The 20,480-nt window shown below is 32.9% G+C and overlaps 1 protein-coding gene across 2 annotated transcripts in view; it reads right to left on the reverse strand.

The window, feature by feature from the left end:
• LOC143201100 (uncharacterized) overlaps positions 1 to 20,480 on the reverse strand; it is a 196,398-nt gene that overhangs the window by 25,315 nt on the left and 150,603 nt on the right. For both annotated transcript variants that reach the window (XM_076411945.1, XM_076411946.1), the window contains one exon: positions 11,856 to 12,022. In XM_076411945.1, coding sequence (XP_076268060.1) covers positions 11,856 to 12,022 — 167 coding nt within the window. The remainder of the gene's footprint in view (positions 1 to 11,855; positions 12,023 to 20,480) is intronic.

Raw genomic sequence — 20,480 nt, forward strand, 5'->3', positions numbered from 1 at the left:
TATACGAAATATATAGAGAAGCAGTAAGTAGTTTTTTCAATCGAAAAATAGTTTAATACAATTATTTCAGAGAAAATTGTTAGTCTGGAAAGTATCCATAAAAATCTGAAAGATATGTGACTCTTTGAGTTTTGTAAAACATTCCTTCATATACTGTTGGGTAATATAGGATTTAAGTGGTGTAAAGATAACCCACGAAGGGGTTTAATGGAACTTCCAGACACTGCTTTTAAAAGATTAGAGTTTTGTTATATGTCGCAGTCAAAATATAAAGTATTAGAACTCAGAGTTGATGCGGCAACATTGAATCATTAATTCTGATGACATAAGCTCACTGCTGTTTTGAATACACTTTTGTTTCCCAATGAAAATAATTTAATTTTTTTAGAAGCTACATTATGTATAATTCGGCGACTTACGACGATACTACCACTACAATACTAATAAATAGTTAGTAATACAGTACAACTTCAGCGACTACAACTTTAAGAAAAATGCAGCTGAAGGTCATTAAATGGTATGTGAAGTTTATGGAAACTGTACTAAATAATTTAAAATAATGGGTGGCCACCTTGACGAGGACAAAAATATATTTATCGAATATTAAAGACATTTTTTTAGAAATTTTGATTAAGGTGTAAGTATAATAAATCATAACTTATTTGTTTTATTGTAGTTTTTTTAATTACACTAATCTATACATTCTTTTAACTGGTGGTGTATATACAAATAAAGCAAAACCCAGAATGAATAAATTAAAAGAAACGTACAATAGAGAAAATGGCAAAAGGCAAACAAAAAGTGTATATAGATAAAATTATATATTTGTTAATATTAATAATAATAAATACAAAAAGGATAAATAATAAATAGATATATCTTCACACTTTAAAGAACTAAGTAAGGTTTTAAGTACAATAATTGAATAATAATGGAATATTGATGAATAAAAACAATTTTTTATTTTTATATTTTAACTGTTTTACTTGCATACCGTACTCTAAAATCATTATGACAAGAATTTGAACCGAAAAGTAACTGTAATTTTAATTTATCAAGTAAATTTGTTTTTTTTCTGACTAATGGTTTTATTTTTCTCCCAAAGTCTTTTGGGGAAGTTGGACCACCGAACTTTTCAAGTAACAATATAAGTTTAAACGAACGAAAGTGTGTTTCAATTTTATTTTTTAATGGAAAAGTTTATAATAAAATAAAATGGATAAAGTAGAGTTTTTCTGGTCTAAAAAAGTGTATTAAGCGTAGAAATAAGATATCACAAAGTAAGCATCAATAAATTGTGTTAAAATTACAAGATGCAATGTTGTAAAATAAAACATCTGTCAATAACAAAATAAAATATTTTTAACCAAAAAATTATCGACTTCAAACTAATCAGTTGGTAGTAGTTAAAATAATATTATAAATAAATAAATAGATTTAGGTAGGTATTAAGCTAAATTGTGTGTATATAGTAGAATATAAAATACGTGTAGTAGTTAGATGAAATAAGTTTTCTGTTAATTTGTAATTAGTTATTACAAATATTATTATGCGCGTATTTTGTTTTAAACCTTTTTTTGTATCAAAAATCTAAGTTTGATTATTTTTTATTTTTTGATGAGTTCCTCATTTATTTTTTGAAAAATATTTAATACATTAAAAATTAAAATTATTATAATATTTAATTAAAAATATTTTATTTTTCTCTTTTTGGTGGTAGATATTTAACTAATAAATTAGGCAGTTATTTCATTAAGTTTTTCAATGGGTACAGTGAACAAACAATGATTGAAAATAACGAATGCTTCAAGCCCTGGGGTTCGCTACCTAGTCTAGGTGATTTGACAAATATTATAATCAATCTAGAGCAACCAAAAGTTATTGCCACCGTTGGAAATCCAACCAGCGACCTTCGCATGTGAACTGAACGCTCTACCCATTATACAATAGATTCAGCTACCTGTGGTATTTCTACGATTTCTCATAAGATTAGTGCTTAAAATAACAAAATGAATGGATTTTACACTGAACTACTTCTGATTTTCCGTCACATCAGTTCAGCAATAACATTATATCCAAATATCTGATTGTTTCAGATAAGAAATATGTGAAAAGTTTGTACATGCATTTGAAATTTCAGGTTTTCCTTCAATTTGCTCCCTTACTCCCATCAGATCCTGACTTGGTTCGAATGAGAAGATACTTCACTCCACGAGAAGAGCACTCTTTCGAAAAAAAAAAAGAATATTGAAAATCGGTCTATAATTGACGGAGAAATCGGCGGTCATCTATTAAAAAAATATATACAGCCGAATATAGAACCTCCTCCTTTTTTTGAAATCGCTTATTAATGTTAGTATAAAAGGTTTTCCACTTTGTACGGGTCGTTATGTTATTTTTTATTATTCGATTGGTGATGGTGATCGCACAACTGAGAAGCCCATCTGAAAGATAAAATTTTATTATCAAAATGAGAGGTCCTTAGTGAAAACATTGCGTGCTCTGTATCCATTTTATGGGTGTTGTGATGGCCTTCCGAACTTCGACTGTCCATCGTCAGGCACGTAACCATCAGTTTTATTTAAAAAGAAAATGTCTTAATTTTTAAAAAGAAATACGAGATGCATTTATTTTGATCAGCGTTATTTATTAGTGAAAATGCGAAATATCAAGATAAGCAACTAGTACACACCCTAGCCTAATTTTTAAACGGCTGGCTTCAACAATTCCCTATTATAAAAAACTATTTTCCGTTTACTATTATTGAGTTATATAATTTATTATATAATTATTTGTTGTTTGATTTGGACGCTTAAATACTAATAGTAATGCTGCTCCTCCGTATCACAATCGTTACTTAAAAATGGCCATACTGACGTCAATTACTAAAAACCAATTGGATAACCAAATAAGTTCGAAGACAACGAATTGCAAAACTTTGGACGAAATCTCCGCTTAAACAAGCTCAAAGAACTTTCAGATAGATTAAGATTTTGTTAAGCAACAGTTTTCAGGCGTTTACGGACTATGAAACGACTGAAAATATTACTTCAAATAGGTTCAACATCACGCTTTCATAACATGCTTCCGATTAGGTCTACCTGATGACCTAACAGCTCTTATCAAATCATTTCTGTCAGGACGATCGTTCCAGGTGGAAAATCATCGACGCAGGAGTTCCACAAGGCTCCCCCACTGCCACCCCCTTTATTTAATATTTTTCTTTCAGATATCCCTAGGAGACCACAAGTTGAGGCTGCTTTTTACGCAGACGACACTGCTTACTTTGCTTCTTCAAGAGTAGCACCGCACATCCGAAGCAGACTCCAAAAACAACTCGATGAGACGGTCCAGTGGTTACATTTCTGGAGGTTACAGATCAACCCACAGAAAATCCACGCCATCTTCTTCCACAAGAAGCGTTTTGCTCCGAGCATTTCGTGTCCTAAAATCGAGAACGCCGAAATCCCATGGTCAGAAGAAGCCACCTATCTCGGTGTCTTGTCTTCGATCGCAAATTTAGGTGGAATTCCCACATTCAAAAGTCCCCCCGTAAAGGTCAAGGTATTGTTAATTTGCTGTTCCCGCTTATCAACCCTGGCCAGCAGGCTTCCTCTATCTATAAAATCTCTCCTGTACAAGATGCTGGTTCGATCAGTCGTTCTATACGGCTCCAGTGTCTATCTAAAATACGTCTCACCTAGCCAGGTGGAACGTCTTCAAGTCTTCCAAAACAAAATTCTCAGGAGAATAATCAATATCCTCTGGTTCGTCAGGAACAATCAAATTCATAGAAAATCAGACGTCCCCCAAGTTCACGATTTTATATCCGAAGTTTACTCGAGATATTTCCCCACTCTTCGTCTCTCGGACAATAGATATATTACCGAGCTGGTCGATATTTTAGGCCAATAACTCATTCGGCTCTTCGTAGCCTTATTCCTGCGGGTCTTCCCGACCAGGTATCCGTAATAGGATTCCCCTACCCGGTTCCAGGCCAGAAAGAAAAAAAATTTCACAACATGCTGTCAGGCAAAACAGAGCGATTTTTGTAGCGTATTGTATCTGACAATAAGTGGATATACAATGACTATCTGAAGTGCAAAAACTGATTAGTTAGTCCAAGAGAGCCCACTACATCGATACCAAAGGAGAATATTGAAATTAATGACGAATTGTCGTAAAATAGACCAGTAATAGCGGCAGATTCAGATTTATTCAAAGGATACAATATTGAAGCTCGATTATTTCAGTTGTATCCAGCATATTCACCAAACATAGTGCAATCTGATTACCGCTTGCTCAGATCAAGCCTTGACTGACATAAAATTTAGAAATAATGAAGAAGCAGTTAGATTAATATCTATTGTGTACATTTTTGTCAATAAATGCCTTTTTAAAGTGAAAAATGGTATAAATACATGCAAGTACCTTTACCTTATCTCACTTAGCCATGTCATGTCATGCCATAATGATCTGAATGTCATATTTCTGATACCGCATCGAACTAATGTCTTACATTTTTAAACTAATTTTCGAAATCAAAGATTTAATAAAAATCAACCACTCGTTTATTGCATTACATAACTGCAATTTCTGTTAAGTACATTTTCTTCCATTTCAATCATACTAAGTGCATTTAAAAGTTTGGTAACTGTTGTACGATCAATACACAACTACTCAACTAACGCTCAGGAATGTTGGTCTAGTAAATATTCTTGTTCGCAACTTTATACAAGGTCAATATTGATGTTGTACTATACGTTCGGAAAGTTATTTATTAGTTATGATACTTATATATTACACATTTATGTTAATATAATAGATTATGGAAAAGTACATTCTTTTTTAATGAGTCTCAAAGCAAAAGAAATTCTGAAATATCTGGACGAACAACTGAACCAAATGATTTTTTGATTAAAAGTGGTTAAAATAGGCTTATAAGGTGGAAGAATCTGCTTCAACATTAGCCGAATCTCCAAAGAAGTGTGGTAGTATCGATTTATTGAGATGCCTTCAAATTAATGGCTTTGGCTGTTCTGAGAAACCCATCATGAATAAATCCTTACTATATAGGAAGTCTACCTATGAATGGGTTATAAAGCCGGCGGTCCTGTATGGAGCAGAGATATGAGGAAGTAATGCCAACGAGACAAGAATCAAGAAAGATTTTTCCAGTGCGCAGAGACCGCTCCTAATAGCCATAACGGGGGCTTATAGAACTACATCAACCGAAGCCTTGAGGATTGTAGCGGGCATTCCACTTTTACCCACTGAAGCACTGATGCAGACCACTTTGAGCAAACGATATGGTTACCGTATGGGCTCCAAAGCAATTGATCCAAAATCCGAACCGTGGCCATGGGAGACTGCCTGGACAAACATGGAATTGGCAATATCAGACACATCAATATGGGCTTGGATGGAGTAGATGTGGAAAGACCAAAGAATGGAGAGGAAACCGCATGTAGCATTAGGATAAATGGCAACCATAACGCGGGGCTGACGTAACTAGTCGCCTTGACGCTAGCGTTGAACATTGTTAACAAAAATAAATTAATTCGCAAACACATTATCAGAACTGGTAAAACAAGGTAGACAGATTGGTAAAGAAGGAAATAAGAAAGGCGATAGGAGACATGGATAAACAGAGATGGATAAGTAAGGGACAGATTAGGTGCGAAAAAAAAGCGAAACAATCGACAGATGGCAGCTAGCATGGAACAACTGAAGCGATGGCAGAACTCTCCATGACTTCTGCGAGAGGGTGCGATGCGAAAGATTAGGCTTAAGTAGAAAGGCGGTACAACCAACAACAGGATACGGAAATATGGCTGCATATATCAGCAGATTTTTATTAAGGAACAGTGAAAGTCTGTGCGAATGTGGTAATGGTGTGGAGGACACCAAGCACATAATGGTCGAATGTACCCTTGATGAAAGAACAGGAGCTAGAATCCTTTACGGTGGGGGGTGGGGACACTGAGGGACTGAAAACTGTACAGTATCCCGACAGAATTTACATAGCTGAGCCAAGTCCAAAGCATGAAAGCACGTTAGGACCACCGGGAAAAAGGCCAAAAAAAAAACAAAATCTATAGCGAAACAAACAAGATGTAGTGTATAATTCGTTCGTTAATATATTCGCTTAACATAAAACTAAAGCCGCAAAAGTAACAGCGAACTCAACACTCGCTTAACTTTCTGCAAAACAGTACCGCAGTTGCAAAACGCTTTATAACAGAGGTCAACGCTTAGCTGCGAAAGAGGTGATGAAACGACCGGGTTTTTGGTATTCAACTGGTTCCATCACTTTCTGGATTACTGCGAATAAATATAGTATATTAAAAGTTTATTTGTATATGCGTCATCAAAGTTTGTGACGTCTAAACGTTGCAATGTTGCTGCATCAACTTTGACTTTTAGTTCAATATGGCTTCGACATACAACAAAATTTTAATCTAAATAATGTAGTAATCGCTACGGCCCTTTCATCGAGCATTCACCTACAGCAAGTTCAAAGTTTGGAAATGCTGGTGGATTGGTACCATGCGGTTCCTGGCTATAAAAGACTACCATGACAACGTCTCACTCTCTTTTCTTTTCTCTACCCCTTTGTAACAGTACCACTTCCACAGCGCTACCGTACTTCCTTTACCTAACCTAGTATCCTGTCTATTCTTCCGTCGACCACATTCATCACTCAATATCAAAATAAACAAGTTGTTATTCAACCAGTGTTTTCAGTTTCCGTTCGAATTTCTCCCACAAAATTGTCGTGAGTGTTCGAACAAACAATCGCGTCGACAGCCACATATTCCGACCAACCAATAAAAATATTATCAACTAAAATTTATTTTAACATTATAATACATTTAAAAAGTACAGTTTATTATTCAACTACAATAGGTTAGGGTTAAAGGTTAAAGTTATAACCTCTTATCACTATTGCTTTCAAGAATTTTGTATAACGTGTTCGAACTAGTCAGACACCACTGTGTCTTTTTTTAACTAGAATAAAATCTGAAGATAATTAGATTAAACATCTTGAGAATTCATCTACAAATAAACTTTGAATAGACTATATCTCGACATCCTCAGTCATGAAGTTCTTACTATTACTAGCATATTGCGTTAGAACACAACCATATTCCAAGATTATAATGCGTCCATATACACAGCCCAAAAAAGTTCAATATTAGTTTGGGAAGAACAAAATATCATAGCTAGTTAGCATAATAACCGGACCTCAACATAATTAAACCTTTATGAGGAGATTTAGAACAAATAGTGAGAAACTTTAATACAAACATAGGAGAACATTCCATTTCAGACTATTCAGGCATTCTATAAAAGCCACTAGTAGCTAATACTAGTATAATATGTTAGATGTTTATATTATTTTCTTCATCCCCTGTATATTGTACCAATTTATTAACATTAAAGAACTTGGGAGGAATTTAACAAAATTCGCTTTTTTTTAACAAAGATCCAATGACAAACGAGATGAACTGTTACCGGAACCTCCATGAATGCCTATGATTAAACCTAAATAATTTATAGCCCACTAATTGCCCAATTAACTTAATCAGTAATACCGAAACACCACGAAACCTCCGTCGTAATTGAAATTTTAACAACCCTTCACTCGAATTACACGGTAATCGAATCCGGGCGAAGCCTTTTCCAAGATTCGTTCCTTCGCCTGGCGTTTCCATTAATAATATCAGCGTCTCATCGATATCATTGTTCTCGTTAAGGCGATTAGAATGCGTCCCGTGCCGATTAAAAGGCCTACAGCCGAAAGCATACGATATCGCGTTTGTATTCATTCATTGCGATATCCAGAATTAATTATAAATAGAGTTTTAGTCTCACGCGACTTTCCTCGCCGTTGGACACGTTAGGCATAAACAGAATAGCAATGAACAACTCCAAAAAATAGTTTGTAGTTGAGTTCGTCTCATCGTACTATCGATATATCACCATCGACACTATTTTTAACCGATTTCAAAAAAGAAGGAGGTTTTATGTTCGGCTGTTTCATCAAAGAGTGAACTTCCGAGGTGGTTCCACTGGAACCAAGTCAGGATATGACGGGGTAAAGGGTGGAAATCGAAATCGAAAGTCACGTACAAAGTTTTCAGATATTTTTTATCTAAAATAACCAGATATATGTGTATAATGTTATTCCTGCTTTAGTGTAAAAACCAATTAGTTTGCTTTTTAAGCATATACCTTATCTATGGTTAGATTGTTAAGCTCACAACGCGGAGGTCGCGGGTTCGATTTCCAACGGGAGCAGGAATCTTTTTTATTCTAGATTGGTTGAAACATTTGTCCAACTAACTAGACTAGACTCTCTCAATAAAATTGAATAACCATGAACTTTTGCAAGCAGACAAAGTTAAATATGTGGGAATGCATGTCGATCGACGCTTGACATGGAAAAGCATATAGTGACAAAACGCAAATAGCTTGGGGTTAAACTAAACCAAATGTACTATACTTATATTTAGGTCAATTTGGACCTATGGTATTGAACTGTGGGGTACTACTAGCAAGTCTAACATAGATATTCTCCAGAGGTTCCAGAATAAAGCGTTGCTAGTCATCGTCGATACCTCATATTACGTGTCCAATAAACTGATTCAGCGCGATATCCTCTTAGAACCCATATCAAGTGTGATTCGGAGTGTTAGTGTGAAGTACTCTGAAAGACTATTAGTGAATCCCAATGCACTCTCCAAACCGTTAGATGAGCGCTATGACAGTGTAGTACATATACTCAAACGCCAACTACCATACGAACTAATTAATAGACACATAGAGTGAGATTTAATAATCTCTAGAATAAGCTAGAATAGTTTTTAGAATAAGTTAGGATAGACTTTAAAATAAGTTAGAATAGTATCTAGAATAAGATTTAGATTTTCAGTCGTACAGCAGATAACTTACTGAAGTGATCTTCTATTTGTCAGGATTGTTATATTATATAACTGAAATCATATAATAATACTTATTGCTCACGGGCAAATTGTTGACGTTCTAAGAGATTAATAAAAAAACCAAGACCAGGTAGCGGAGCCCAGGGCCTGAAGCGTTCCTTGTTTTCAATCATTGTTTCTTTGTTCCTATTTTTCCTCATACGGGCTGCACTTTTATTTGGACTATTCATTGTAATACTTAATAAAATAACTGCGTCATTTATTGAGTAAAAACTTCAAAAACAAGTAAGGAACTCACTAAAAAGTAAAAAATAATCAAGCTTAAAATTTTAATGCAAAAAAAGAGTTAAAATAAAATATGTACATCAGTTAAACATCATATATCAGTTAAACCATTATCGTTTTTAAACTCGGAAAAACTCTTGAATTAAAAAATGAAAAGAACAAAGAAAATGATGAAAAATATCAAGTTTCCTACATTTTTTTTTAAATTTGGAAATGCATGGCATATATATTACAACTAGTTATTAGTTACCACTATATAGTAATTTATCCTTAATTCGTTTAATATTATTCTTAAAGTTCAGAGATTTCACACCTAAACTTGATTAGCATTTGAAGGATATACTCCCACTATCAGATGTACCCCACATAGTTAAAATATTCCACAATTTTCATATAAACTATGTTAATTCAAAAGGTTTTTGTGTCTTCATCCTTCGGGTAAGCCTACTATTGTCCATCAGTTCTAGTAGTTCGACTTTTTTGTGTTCACGCAATCTCTTGCAGTTGCATCCTTGTGGAAAATACGTTTCTTGTTTATTTAAAATTAGGCTTTATTCATCAACGTAATCACCATCAAGAGCCACACAATCATTTCAGCGCACTTCTTCAGAATGATTTATCTTTTGCTTCAAAATAGGTCTGTCGCAAGTTGCTGTCCACTCAGATGACGTTCGTTTTGATTCCGGAGTGAAGTGATGGATCCACGGTTTAAACAGGACCAAACACTGCTCAGAATCATAAGCATGTGTCCAAACAGTGAGCAAACAGGTACCCACTTTGATCAGAGCTTTCTCAAAGTCAAATGCTCATGCAATCCCAAAGCAACACGCTCTTTTGATATCTTTAGAATGTTATCTAATTTACGCAATTTCACTTTTTGATCATTCAAAACGATTTTGTGGATTTTTTTATGTTTTCTAGTGTTACCCCCTCATTTGGAGGTCCACTGCTTCCTGCATTATCGGTGTCTCTACGATCACGTTTGAAGTCAGCAAACCATCGTTTTATTATTGATTTTGAGAAAGCGGAGACTCTACACTTTTCAAGCCATTAATGCGTTTGAACAATACTTTGCCCATCAAGAAGCAGTGTAAAATTAAAACATGAAATTGTTTTTGATTCATTGTTTTGAATATAATAAAATTAGTGTCACTCTTAGCACAAAAACTCACAAACGTATGAGTAGAATATCATGAAATTTTAACGGCTTTATAGTGAATGTTAGTACTAATTGATAAAGCGGTGAATGCAAAAAAACTAGCGCCACCTAGCGAAAACTTGTCAACAATTAGCAAAGAATATTATTTGAGCATTATGTAGCGTTTCCACGGAGGCCATTCATCTTATAAAACAGGAATTATAGGCAGATAATTAATTTAACAGGCACATTTATATGGCAATACAATATAGTAAAGCAAAAATACAGTACAGTAAAAAGGAACACCTGTAATATATATAGAATCATTGTTAATGCTCTACCACTTTAACATGTTCGATATTAAAATATCACAAATTGCGTGGAGATATATACGAATAAATGTATACGAAAATTTTTTTGTATTCGTGAGCATTCTTGAAAAAGATTAATTACAAAAAATAAAAAATGGAAAACATGTCAAAATGCTATTCGAAACAAACAAACACAATTGATTGCTTATTCTTCTCTCATATGTACTTCAAAAAATGTGGTCTAACCGTTACACCATGGATGCATTAGTTGCCTACAATAATTCTACGGCTTCTCATATCATATAGTTAAATCTTAAAAAGCAAACAATGGCTTTTACATTGATCAATTTCGGACTTTCCGTCACATCAGCTCAGCATTAACATTATACCCAAATATCTGATTATTTTAGATAAAAAATATGTAAACTTTGTACATGCCGTTGAAATTTGAGGATTTCCCTCGATTTCCCCCCTTTCCCTCATTCGATGATACTGACTTGGTTACGATGGCATCTCGGAAATATACTATTTCGAATAAAAAAAGAATTTTAAAAATCGGTCGGTCTATAATTCGGAGAAATCGGCGAAAACATTAATTGAAATATATTTAGTCGAACATAGAACCTCCTCCTTTTTTGAATTCTCTTTTTATTTTCAGTATTCTCTTTTTAATTCCTATTTATTATTTTTAAAATCTCCATTCATTATTTTCTGTTTAGTATTCTCTATTTATTATTTTCTATTTGTCATTCGCTACTTATTTATTTATATATCTATTTACCCATTTAGCCTTGTCTATTTTATTTTCCTCTTTTTTATCATTTATTCGTATTTTTTTCATAATTCTAATATTAGTGTAAATTAAAATAATAATGATATGATAGTTGCAACTATAAAGTGTAAATTATAATCCTATTGTAAACCAGAATCTTATGCCAAAGTACTAATTATATTATTAAGTTATTAAAATGTAAATAGTAACATGTATTATTTTAAAATGTTTTTTTTTGTTAAAAATCTAAGATTTATTATTTTTTAATTTTTAGTGAGTTCCTTATTTATTTTTTGAAGTCGGTTCAATTTTTTGTTAAAATTACTTTTTACATAGCGTGTATATAGACTAACCAACTATCTCAACCGGATTAATTCCGTTCATGGTCAACTACGACGTACCTTTTCTCGATCCGGAACGGCTTAGAGCTGTAGTGGTGGTGTTGTGGGTGTCGTCGCTCATATCGGTCAAGTCGGACGTGGATTTTCTGCATCGATGGATCTTCGGCTTTTCCGTCGGGGTGGACGTGTTGGAGTCGTTGGGCGACGGGAGGTGGCGTCGTCTTCCCCTGGAAAATAAGTCTCCGTAAATCTTATTTCGCGAGGACGCGGCGGGATAGTTAGAGAGAAACTCGGTGGGAAACCGCGATCCGACGATGCGACATTAGCATTTTCCGCGAGCTTTTCACTGGAAATGCCCCCGATACGTGTGCAGTCTGTGCACCAGAGATATTCGAAATAAGCTCCGTCTAGGTCGGAAATAAACGCTAATGGGTGTGTGTGTGTTTTAGACACGTTATTCGTATAACCTGCAGAATAATAAAGATATAAATAAATATTACTCAGTCTGATTGTTTTTATGAATATTTATCATTTTACCAGGTACGGTTTTATTTTTAATTAAGGTATTCTCTGCGCGAAACGCTCACTGTATCTGTGACTTAATTTTGATGAAATTTATTTATAAATTCAGTGAAGACATTTGAATTTTACGCTTATATTCATTTATTTATTTATTACCCATAAGACTCTTGGGCTATTTAGGGTATATTTGCAATTTTACAGAATAGTACAACATTGAAATAAAATAAAAGTAGCGATCCATGACTCTATGACCATTCCATTACGGTAGAGACTCCCTCTTCAGTAGATATTCGTGAGTACAGTGGCTATTTCGAAGACGGGTATAGGTATAAAACTGTGGTTGTCTACATAGTTGGTTAGCCACATAAATGTAGAGGTTTTACCGCTGCTTTTCAGATTTTTAGTCAATTCGAAGATAAGTGATCCCAATGGACAATGGAGTTCTGCCGAAATAAGGCTTTCCATATAACTTATCGGTTCGGAAGCCGTCACTATAAGATATTTCTTTGTATATTCTGTAAAAACTTCTGAAGATGGCTAGTAATTTGGCTGTTAATATGCTCAATGAGGAACGAAGCTTGAGGTGCTTTTCCGATAAGCACTGATGTAAAAGCTGAATTCACATAACAGTTACTTTTGGATTCATCGGTGTAAATAAAAATGTTCAGGGTATCTATCAGTTTTATCAGTTATCAGAAGAAGCCTCTGCTGGGGAAGCTACTAATTGCTCTTAGGGAGGTTCCTCATGGAGAGATCAATAGTTACAGGTATGCCATTACAGACAGCATGACATTTATAGACAGGAGCCTTGGTTCTGCTCTGGAGAAATTGATATTAGTAGTAAAGTTATGGCGATGCTGCTCTATCCTAACTCATTTGTTGATTTTGATTTTGATGTCAATGACAAAGAACAACTTGGAGAATCAAAAAAGTTGGAAGACAATAAATTGCAAGATTTATTACATGTGAACTCATATCAAGTCCTTAAAGAAATTTAAAAAAAAGCTTAGCAGTTGTGAGTCAACCATTTCCACACGATTACATGCATTGTAAAAGATCTAATTGAACGGATTATGGTAGTATTTTGTTTTTAATTTTATTTTCCATATTTATTTTCTAGAGTGTTCTAGCCTAGAAATTTGAATAAAACCAGTTGTAATTTTCAAAAAACATGTCCTTTTTTTCAATATTTAAATTATTTTTGGACAAATAACTGTTTTAGTTTCAAAAACCCAAATTTGAATGCTTTTTTTTAACTATTTTTTTGTGACGGTTGAGATATGATACATTCTCCATACATTTTTATCGCATATTTTTTATCGCATATTTTTATCATTGTTTTTAAATAATAGTGAAAATCTATATATTTTTTTAAAATCCTAGACTAGAAAATTCCTTCAGTTTTAGTACAGCATGATATTTAAAATAGTACCTTTTCATTTCATCAACTGTAGAATTAAAATATCGACGGCATTTTAATGTTCCTCTTTTGAAAAGAACAATCTAAGTTTCATTGTCAAATTCAGTTTTTTTAGGAAGTCAAGAGAAGTTTGTTCATAGATTATCTTCAAATTTGTAAAATATTTAACTCATATTATTACTATAATTTTTTGAATAAAATGGATGAAAACAATTATTAACTATTTATAGATAAAGAATATTATATTATATCAAGATAATGTACCTGCTCAGAGAGATCAAAAGACCATCTTTCAAACTGAATATGGAAGGAGAGGATAATTAATACAATTCATATTTATGAGTATATAAATATCGAAACTTTATTAGATTTCTCTTTTTATTAAATATCAGTTTGCTGTAATATGAACAAGATATTTTTTCCTAAGGGATCAAAATACAAGACAGCTGACTTTCAGTTACAAGAAGTTTTATTTTTCCGGTTTAGTTAAAAAAGTCATCACGTACATCAGGTAATTCAAGCTGTATGTAAAAAATACGATACAAGCCTGGAAGTTTTAGTTGTAGAGATATCGATACACTTGGAGAAAGTATTTCGCCAATAGCTATTTTATTAATAATTTCGGAAAACAAACCCATTTTTTAAAGGTGTTTGAAAAACGACATGAAAAATAAAATAAAAAAGGTTCCAAATAATGAGAATTGTACATTTTGAAAACAATTGTACAGTTTAATAGAAAAATGCCTTCAATTTTCATAGTCATAGTCTAGGACCCCTTTTTCTGGTTGTAATAGTCAATTGGTTTGAAGAATCTAATTTTGCAGAATTTCTTTACTTTCTTACACGAAATAATATCGTTAACACTTATTTCATTTAAATAAAATAATTGTTAACTGTTTAAAAATATACTTGAACACCACCAAGAATTTACAATAAATTACGAATTTAAAAGCATAAGTTACTTTACAACAAAGAAGAACCTTACATTTTAATTTAATCATTCAAATGATGAAAATCCTTATTGTTAAGGAATCACACACGTTCGACACATCCACTCACTGTTTTATGAGAAGCGTGAAAATATATTGTTAAACAATTTGTATTCTATGAACATCATCTCTAGTAAACTGTGTCTCGAGTCATTCTTCAAAAAACTGTAAAAATTTGATAAACGCTAGTTGAAACGCGTGATCCTTGAAAAATATTTACTCGAATGGAATACGATAATAATAATAATAACAATATTTTAAAAGATATAAAGCGAAAGTCTAAATTTACTGTATGATAATAAAGTTATTTTTGGCCTCTCATACAGATTCTTTCTATTCATTAAATGGAAACCACGATACAAAAAAGAATCAACAAAAGCGAAACGATTTTGTATATGAAAATATCTTAAAATAACAAGAATATGTTATTTATTTCCATTATAATTCGCATTATTGTTATAACTGTGTCTAAAAAAAAATTTAATGAAAATCCCATTGTCGGAAAAGTTTCTCTAAATATGAAATGTTTGCTGTAAACCGAACCACGGTCCTCAGCATTAAGCCTACCGACTGGCGGGTGGCCAACTTTGAAATCATCCCAGAAGACATCCGGTCTTACCCAGTCTGATTACTGGCGTGACTGGGATCATTTCTCTTGTCGGATTTTGCACTCTTTTCTAAGGACAATCACAAATGTTAAACAATCACAAAAATGAATTTACGAACATGCCCCAGCAGGATTCCGACCCGCGACCTTCGCAATAGAAGGAGGACTGTCCTGTCGCCTTTACAACTGCGTCATTCAAGCCGGCTAACAATATTTTTATTCTTTATTAGATGACCAGTTGAATAAGTTGTATATTTTCTCAGAAAATGAAGACAAAAATTGAATTTCACAGTACTTTTTGTAAAATAAAACTGAATTAGACACTGACTATGTGTCGGGTGAGTGTTTAGCACATGATTTACAATCAACAATCACTATTTATATCAAGTCCATTCTTAGTAAACCTTTATTCGATTTCTATTAGAATAACAGTTCAATTGAAAAGTCCCCGGCCTGTCACATAGATGGCGCTACTAGAATAAAATCCATATGTTATTTAGTTAGAACTAAGCCTCAAAAGATGCGTGTATAAATTTCACAGCTGTCGTTGAGCTTTTGAACTTTTGTTGAGCACTTTTGAGTGAGCACTGAAGACGGCGAACGCAGGGGACGTCCAAAAGAGGTTGTTACCGACGAAAACATTAAAACAATCCACAAAATGATTTTGAATGATCATAAATTGAAACTGAATGAAATAGCAGATACTCTAAAGATATCAACTGAACGTGTACATCATATCATTCACGAATATTTGGGTATGCTCTGTGTAAAGTGGGTGCTGCGCGAGCTCACTTTTGACCAAAAACAACGACGAGTTGATGATTCGGAGCAGTGTTTGAAGATGGTCAAGCGTAATAAACCCGAGTTTTTGCGTCGATATTTCACTCCGAAGTCCGATCGACAGTCATCCGAGTGGACTGCACACAACGAACCCGCTCCAAAGCGTAAGAAAAGGCAACAGACGGCTGGCAAGGTTTGGGACGCACATGGAATAATTTTAGTCAATGAACCTTGAAAAAGTAAGAACCATCAACAGCGACTATTATTGGACCGTTTGAAGGACGAAATCGCCGAAAAGCGACCGCATTTGAAAAAAAAGATAGTGCTGCTTCACCAAGACAATGCACCGTGTCAAAAATCCATGAATTTCTTCCTCGTCCACTGTATTCTCTAGATCTGGCCCTCAGCGACTATTCCCTGTTCTCAGATCTCAAAAAATGCTCGCTGGGAAGATATTATCGCCGAAATTGAGGCATATTTTGAAGCAAAGGACAAATCATACTACAAAAATGGTATTGAATAGTTGGAGGGTCGCTATAATCAATTATAATTATAATCGCTATAATTATGTTGAAAAAAAAACTAATTTTGTCTAAAAAATTTGTTTTTCTATGGTAGGCCGGGTAGGTAGGACTTTTCAATTGACCTGTTAGGATTTGTTGTCGAGTCGATATACCTATCAAAAAAATACTGACTTTTTCATGAAATATCAATCTTGGTAAAGTATTAAACAGTCAGTTCGGAGAAATTATCCTCAATGTTTAAGAAAAATATGTCAATCGTGGTTTGGCCGATAGTACAACGATTTTAGTCAGAAAATAAGTATTTGAAAACTAACAAAAATGTCGATGCTTTGTGACGATGAAACTGCTGATGAAGGTGACACTGTAATGAACACTATGCATTTAAACCTTCTCTGAATTTCCACAATTAGTTCAAAACCAAAATTAGTTAAACCGGTCCAGCCGTTCTTGAGTTTTAACGAGATTAATAAACAGAGTTTCATTTATAAAGTTAGTGTCAGTAATTTAATATATACTTTTATATATTTTTTATATCGCACTCCGAGCAATATTTATGTTTACAGTAGTTCGAAAATGACTCATTTTGAAGTTGAACAAACTCATTTCTTATTAGCCCAAGTATTTTTTTATAAATTGGGAGTATCCATAGCTAGTATTACATCTTTTCATCTTTCTGAAAGCATATGAATTCCATCACAAAGAGAAAACGAGATGTACATTTAGACTATTCAAGCGTTGATTTATTTTTGAGTGTCTTCGTAAAAACTGTAGTGCCGTTCAGTTCAATCGTTCTCAATTTATAGAATATTTAACATTTAAACGAACTATACAATTTTGTTTGTTTGTAGATAGTATTACTTTCAATTGCATTATTTTTTTCAAGCTTACAGAGCATTTTATTTGTTAATGTTTTTACTGTGATGATTTTTTTGTTATGTTTTTATTATATTTGTTATTATACATGATTATCTCAATGAATAAAATGACAAAATATAGAGGCATGGACTGGAAATTAGAAAGTCCAATAGTAAACATATTCTTGTTATGCATTTGAGTCAGTAAAGGAGATACATCATATTTTATATAGTATGTTCAAAGTTATTTTGTACATACGTCATTTAAATTGGTGACATCAATACGTCGCAATGTTGCCGCATCAACTCTGAGTTTTAATTCAGTTTGGGATTGACATACAACAAAATCCTAATGCAAATAAAATAATTGAACAAAAATGTTATCAAATATAATTTATTTTAACATTATAGTACATCTAAAAACTACAGTTAATTATACAGCCACAATAGTTTATAGGTTAGAGTTACAATCTTTTATCACTATTGCTTTCAAAAATTTTGCATACGTCTGACAATCGCTCGAACTGATCAGACAACATTGTGCCTCTTTCTAACTAGAACAAAATGAGACGGAAAATATTGTCTTATTCTAAAACGAATTTACAAATTGCAGCAGGCAATCCATTAAACATCTTGATGACGTATGTACTTGGAAAAAAAACTTTGAATAAACTTTATGGATAATTTGTGCAAAATGACTGATATGTCGTTATTTTTGTAGCATTTTAAGTAATGTTGATTTGTTTGATCTAAAAAACAGAACAAAAGTGTTTCTTCTCCAGGATGCGACGGTTCAAATAGAATGAATTATTTTCCAAACGATTCGACTCTAACTCAAAAATTATTTTAGAAATCAAACAATGATAAATTTAAGATAATATTTTATGAGCTCCTACATCAAGCTTTCGGAAGGGAAGGTCTGTTCATTGCATTTTACACCACACTGTAATAGACCCAAATGTAGAAGAGCATTGCTTAACCAAGATCCAATTTCCAAATGTATTTTAAATATAATTTGAATTGTATTTATGATAGATCTTTCACTAAGGTCTATATTGACAATTGTAACCCTGTCAGTGCTACACCAAAAACGCTAAGTGTAAATATTACAAGCAAGAACTGTTTAATTATTCTAGTATTGATATATTATGTTATCTAAATGATGCCTAACGATGCCAGAAATTCATTTTAATTCGTTAATATTAAGTAAGTAGTAATTAAGTAAGTAATTCATTTTATTTTGATTTTTTCAGTAATGTTGAATGATTTACATGTATTATATTTAATTTAATAAGTTAAATAATAAAACAATATATTCCCATGTAAACTATGTTATTGCGTTAATTAGTTTTTCATATTTATTAAACCTAAAAATCATTAGATTAGATAACAATTTTTTGTGTTTGAAACTTATTTATTCAAGTATTAACTAATATTTAAATCAAATATTTTATTAAGATCCTTCTTTCAATTTTCCGCTATAAATATTTTCGCTTACTTTATCTCTTGTGATTCACAGAACTTATTTACAACTTTATATATGGGAGATCGTATTCTATGTCTCTTTATTTTATCAAAATGAATTTTTAATATATAAATAAAATAGCATATACCAAAAAATGGTTTTTAGAGCTTGTAAAATTGAGATGTATACCAAAAATATTGTATATAACAGGTGGGGCAAAGGTCCTGCTACCATTTTAATTGGGTGCCATCTCGGTTATGTGACGTTTAGCTCACCATTATGCTTTAACCATTATGTTCTGCAGACGTTCAAATTTTATTATGGATAAATATACGGTACAAGAAATAGTGACGATATCTACATATATATATATATATATATATATATATATATATATATATATATATATATATATATATATATATATATATATATATATATATATATATATATTAAAGTATCCTTTTACCAACTATGGGTTTATCTGGATTGGCCTAAAGTTTAACAGGGGCTGCGAACCACGGTCCTCAAGCCTACCGACTGGCGAGTGACCAACTTTAGAAACCACTCTAGAAGACATCCGGTCTTACCCTGCCTGATTATTGGCGTGACTGGGATCATTTTCCTTGTCGAATTTTAAGCTCTTGCTTAAAGAATATTCACAAATATTAAACAATTATGAACATAAATTTACGACCATGCAGCAGCAGTATTCGAACCCGCAGTTATCGCAACAGTAGGTGAACCGTCCCATCGTCTTTACCACTGCGCCACCAAGCCGGCTATATATTCTTTTATTTCACCTATATTTCTCAATATTAGCCCCGGTCAAAATTATCCATACTAAAATTATTACTTCTTTTACTAGACTGGAATAGTGTACAGTCAGTACAATTGCCAAGTTATTGGCTGGCTAAAGATCGAAAGATTTCAATATCTTTCTAGATCTAAAAATGTTGAATATTTCCATTGAATTTATATTCCATAATACGTAGTATGCCAAGATGGGGCCACAGCAAACATAGCTCATTCAACAATTCAATTATTGAATGACGTTTTTCCACGAAGACTAGTTTCAAGAAACGGTGATTTAGCATGGCCAGATCTACGGATTTAACAGTACCAGACTTTTTCTTATGGGTTTTTTTTAAATCAAAATTTATGTAGATAAGCCCCAAAAGATTTAAAATTTTAAAGACAATATTCGTCACGGAATTGAAGACATTCAGCCCCAGATGTTGCAGGATGTCATGAATGCTGAAATGCCTTAAAAAGAGCCGAAAGTTGCATAGCAAATCGCGGTCACCATTTAGCCGACATAATTTTTCAATCATAACGAAAAAAAAATGTAAAAACTAAATAAACTTTATATAAAAATCAAATTTGGTGATCTATTCTTTGACCACAGATCTAGGCAATCAAAAGGGTAGCGGGAGTTTTGCCGCACGTTGTTTTTAAAAGTATATATTGCTTTATAATAAAGTAATTATCACTTTTTAGATTTTTAATTTGTTCGCTTTTTTA

The sequence above is a fragment of the Rhynchophorus ferrugineus genome, unplaced genomic scaffold (assembly GCF_030347505.1).
Source record: "Rhynchophorus ferrugineus isolate W39M unplaced genomic scaffold, kcgeb_rfMv2 rfM8, whole genome shotgun sequence".
NCBI classification, from domain to species: domain Eukaryota; kingdom Metazoa; phylum Arthropoda; class Insecta; order Coleoptera; family Curculionidae; genus Rhynchophorus; species Rhynchophorus ferrugineus.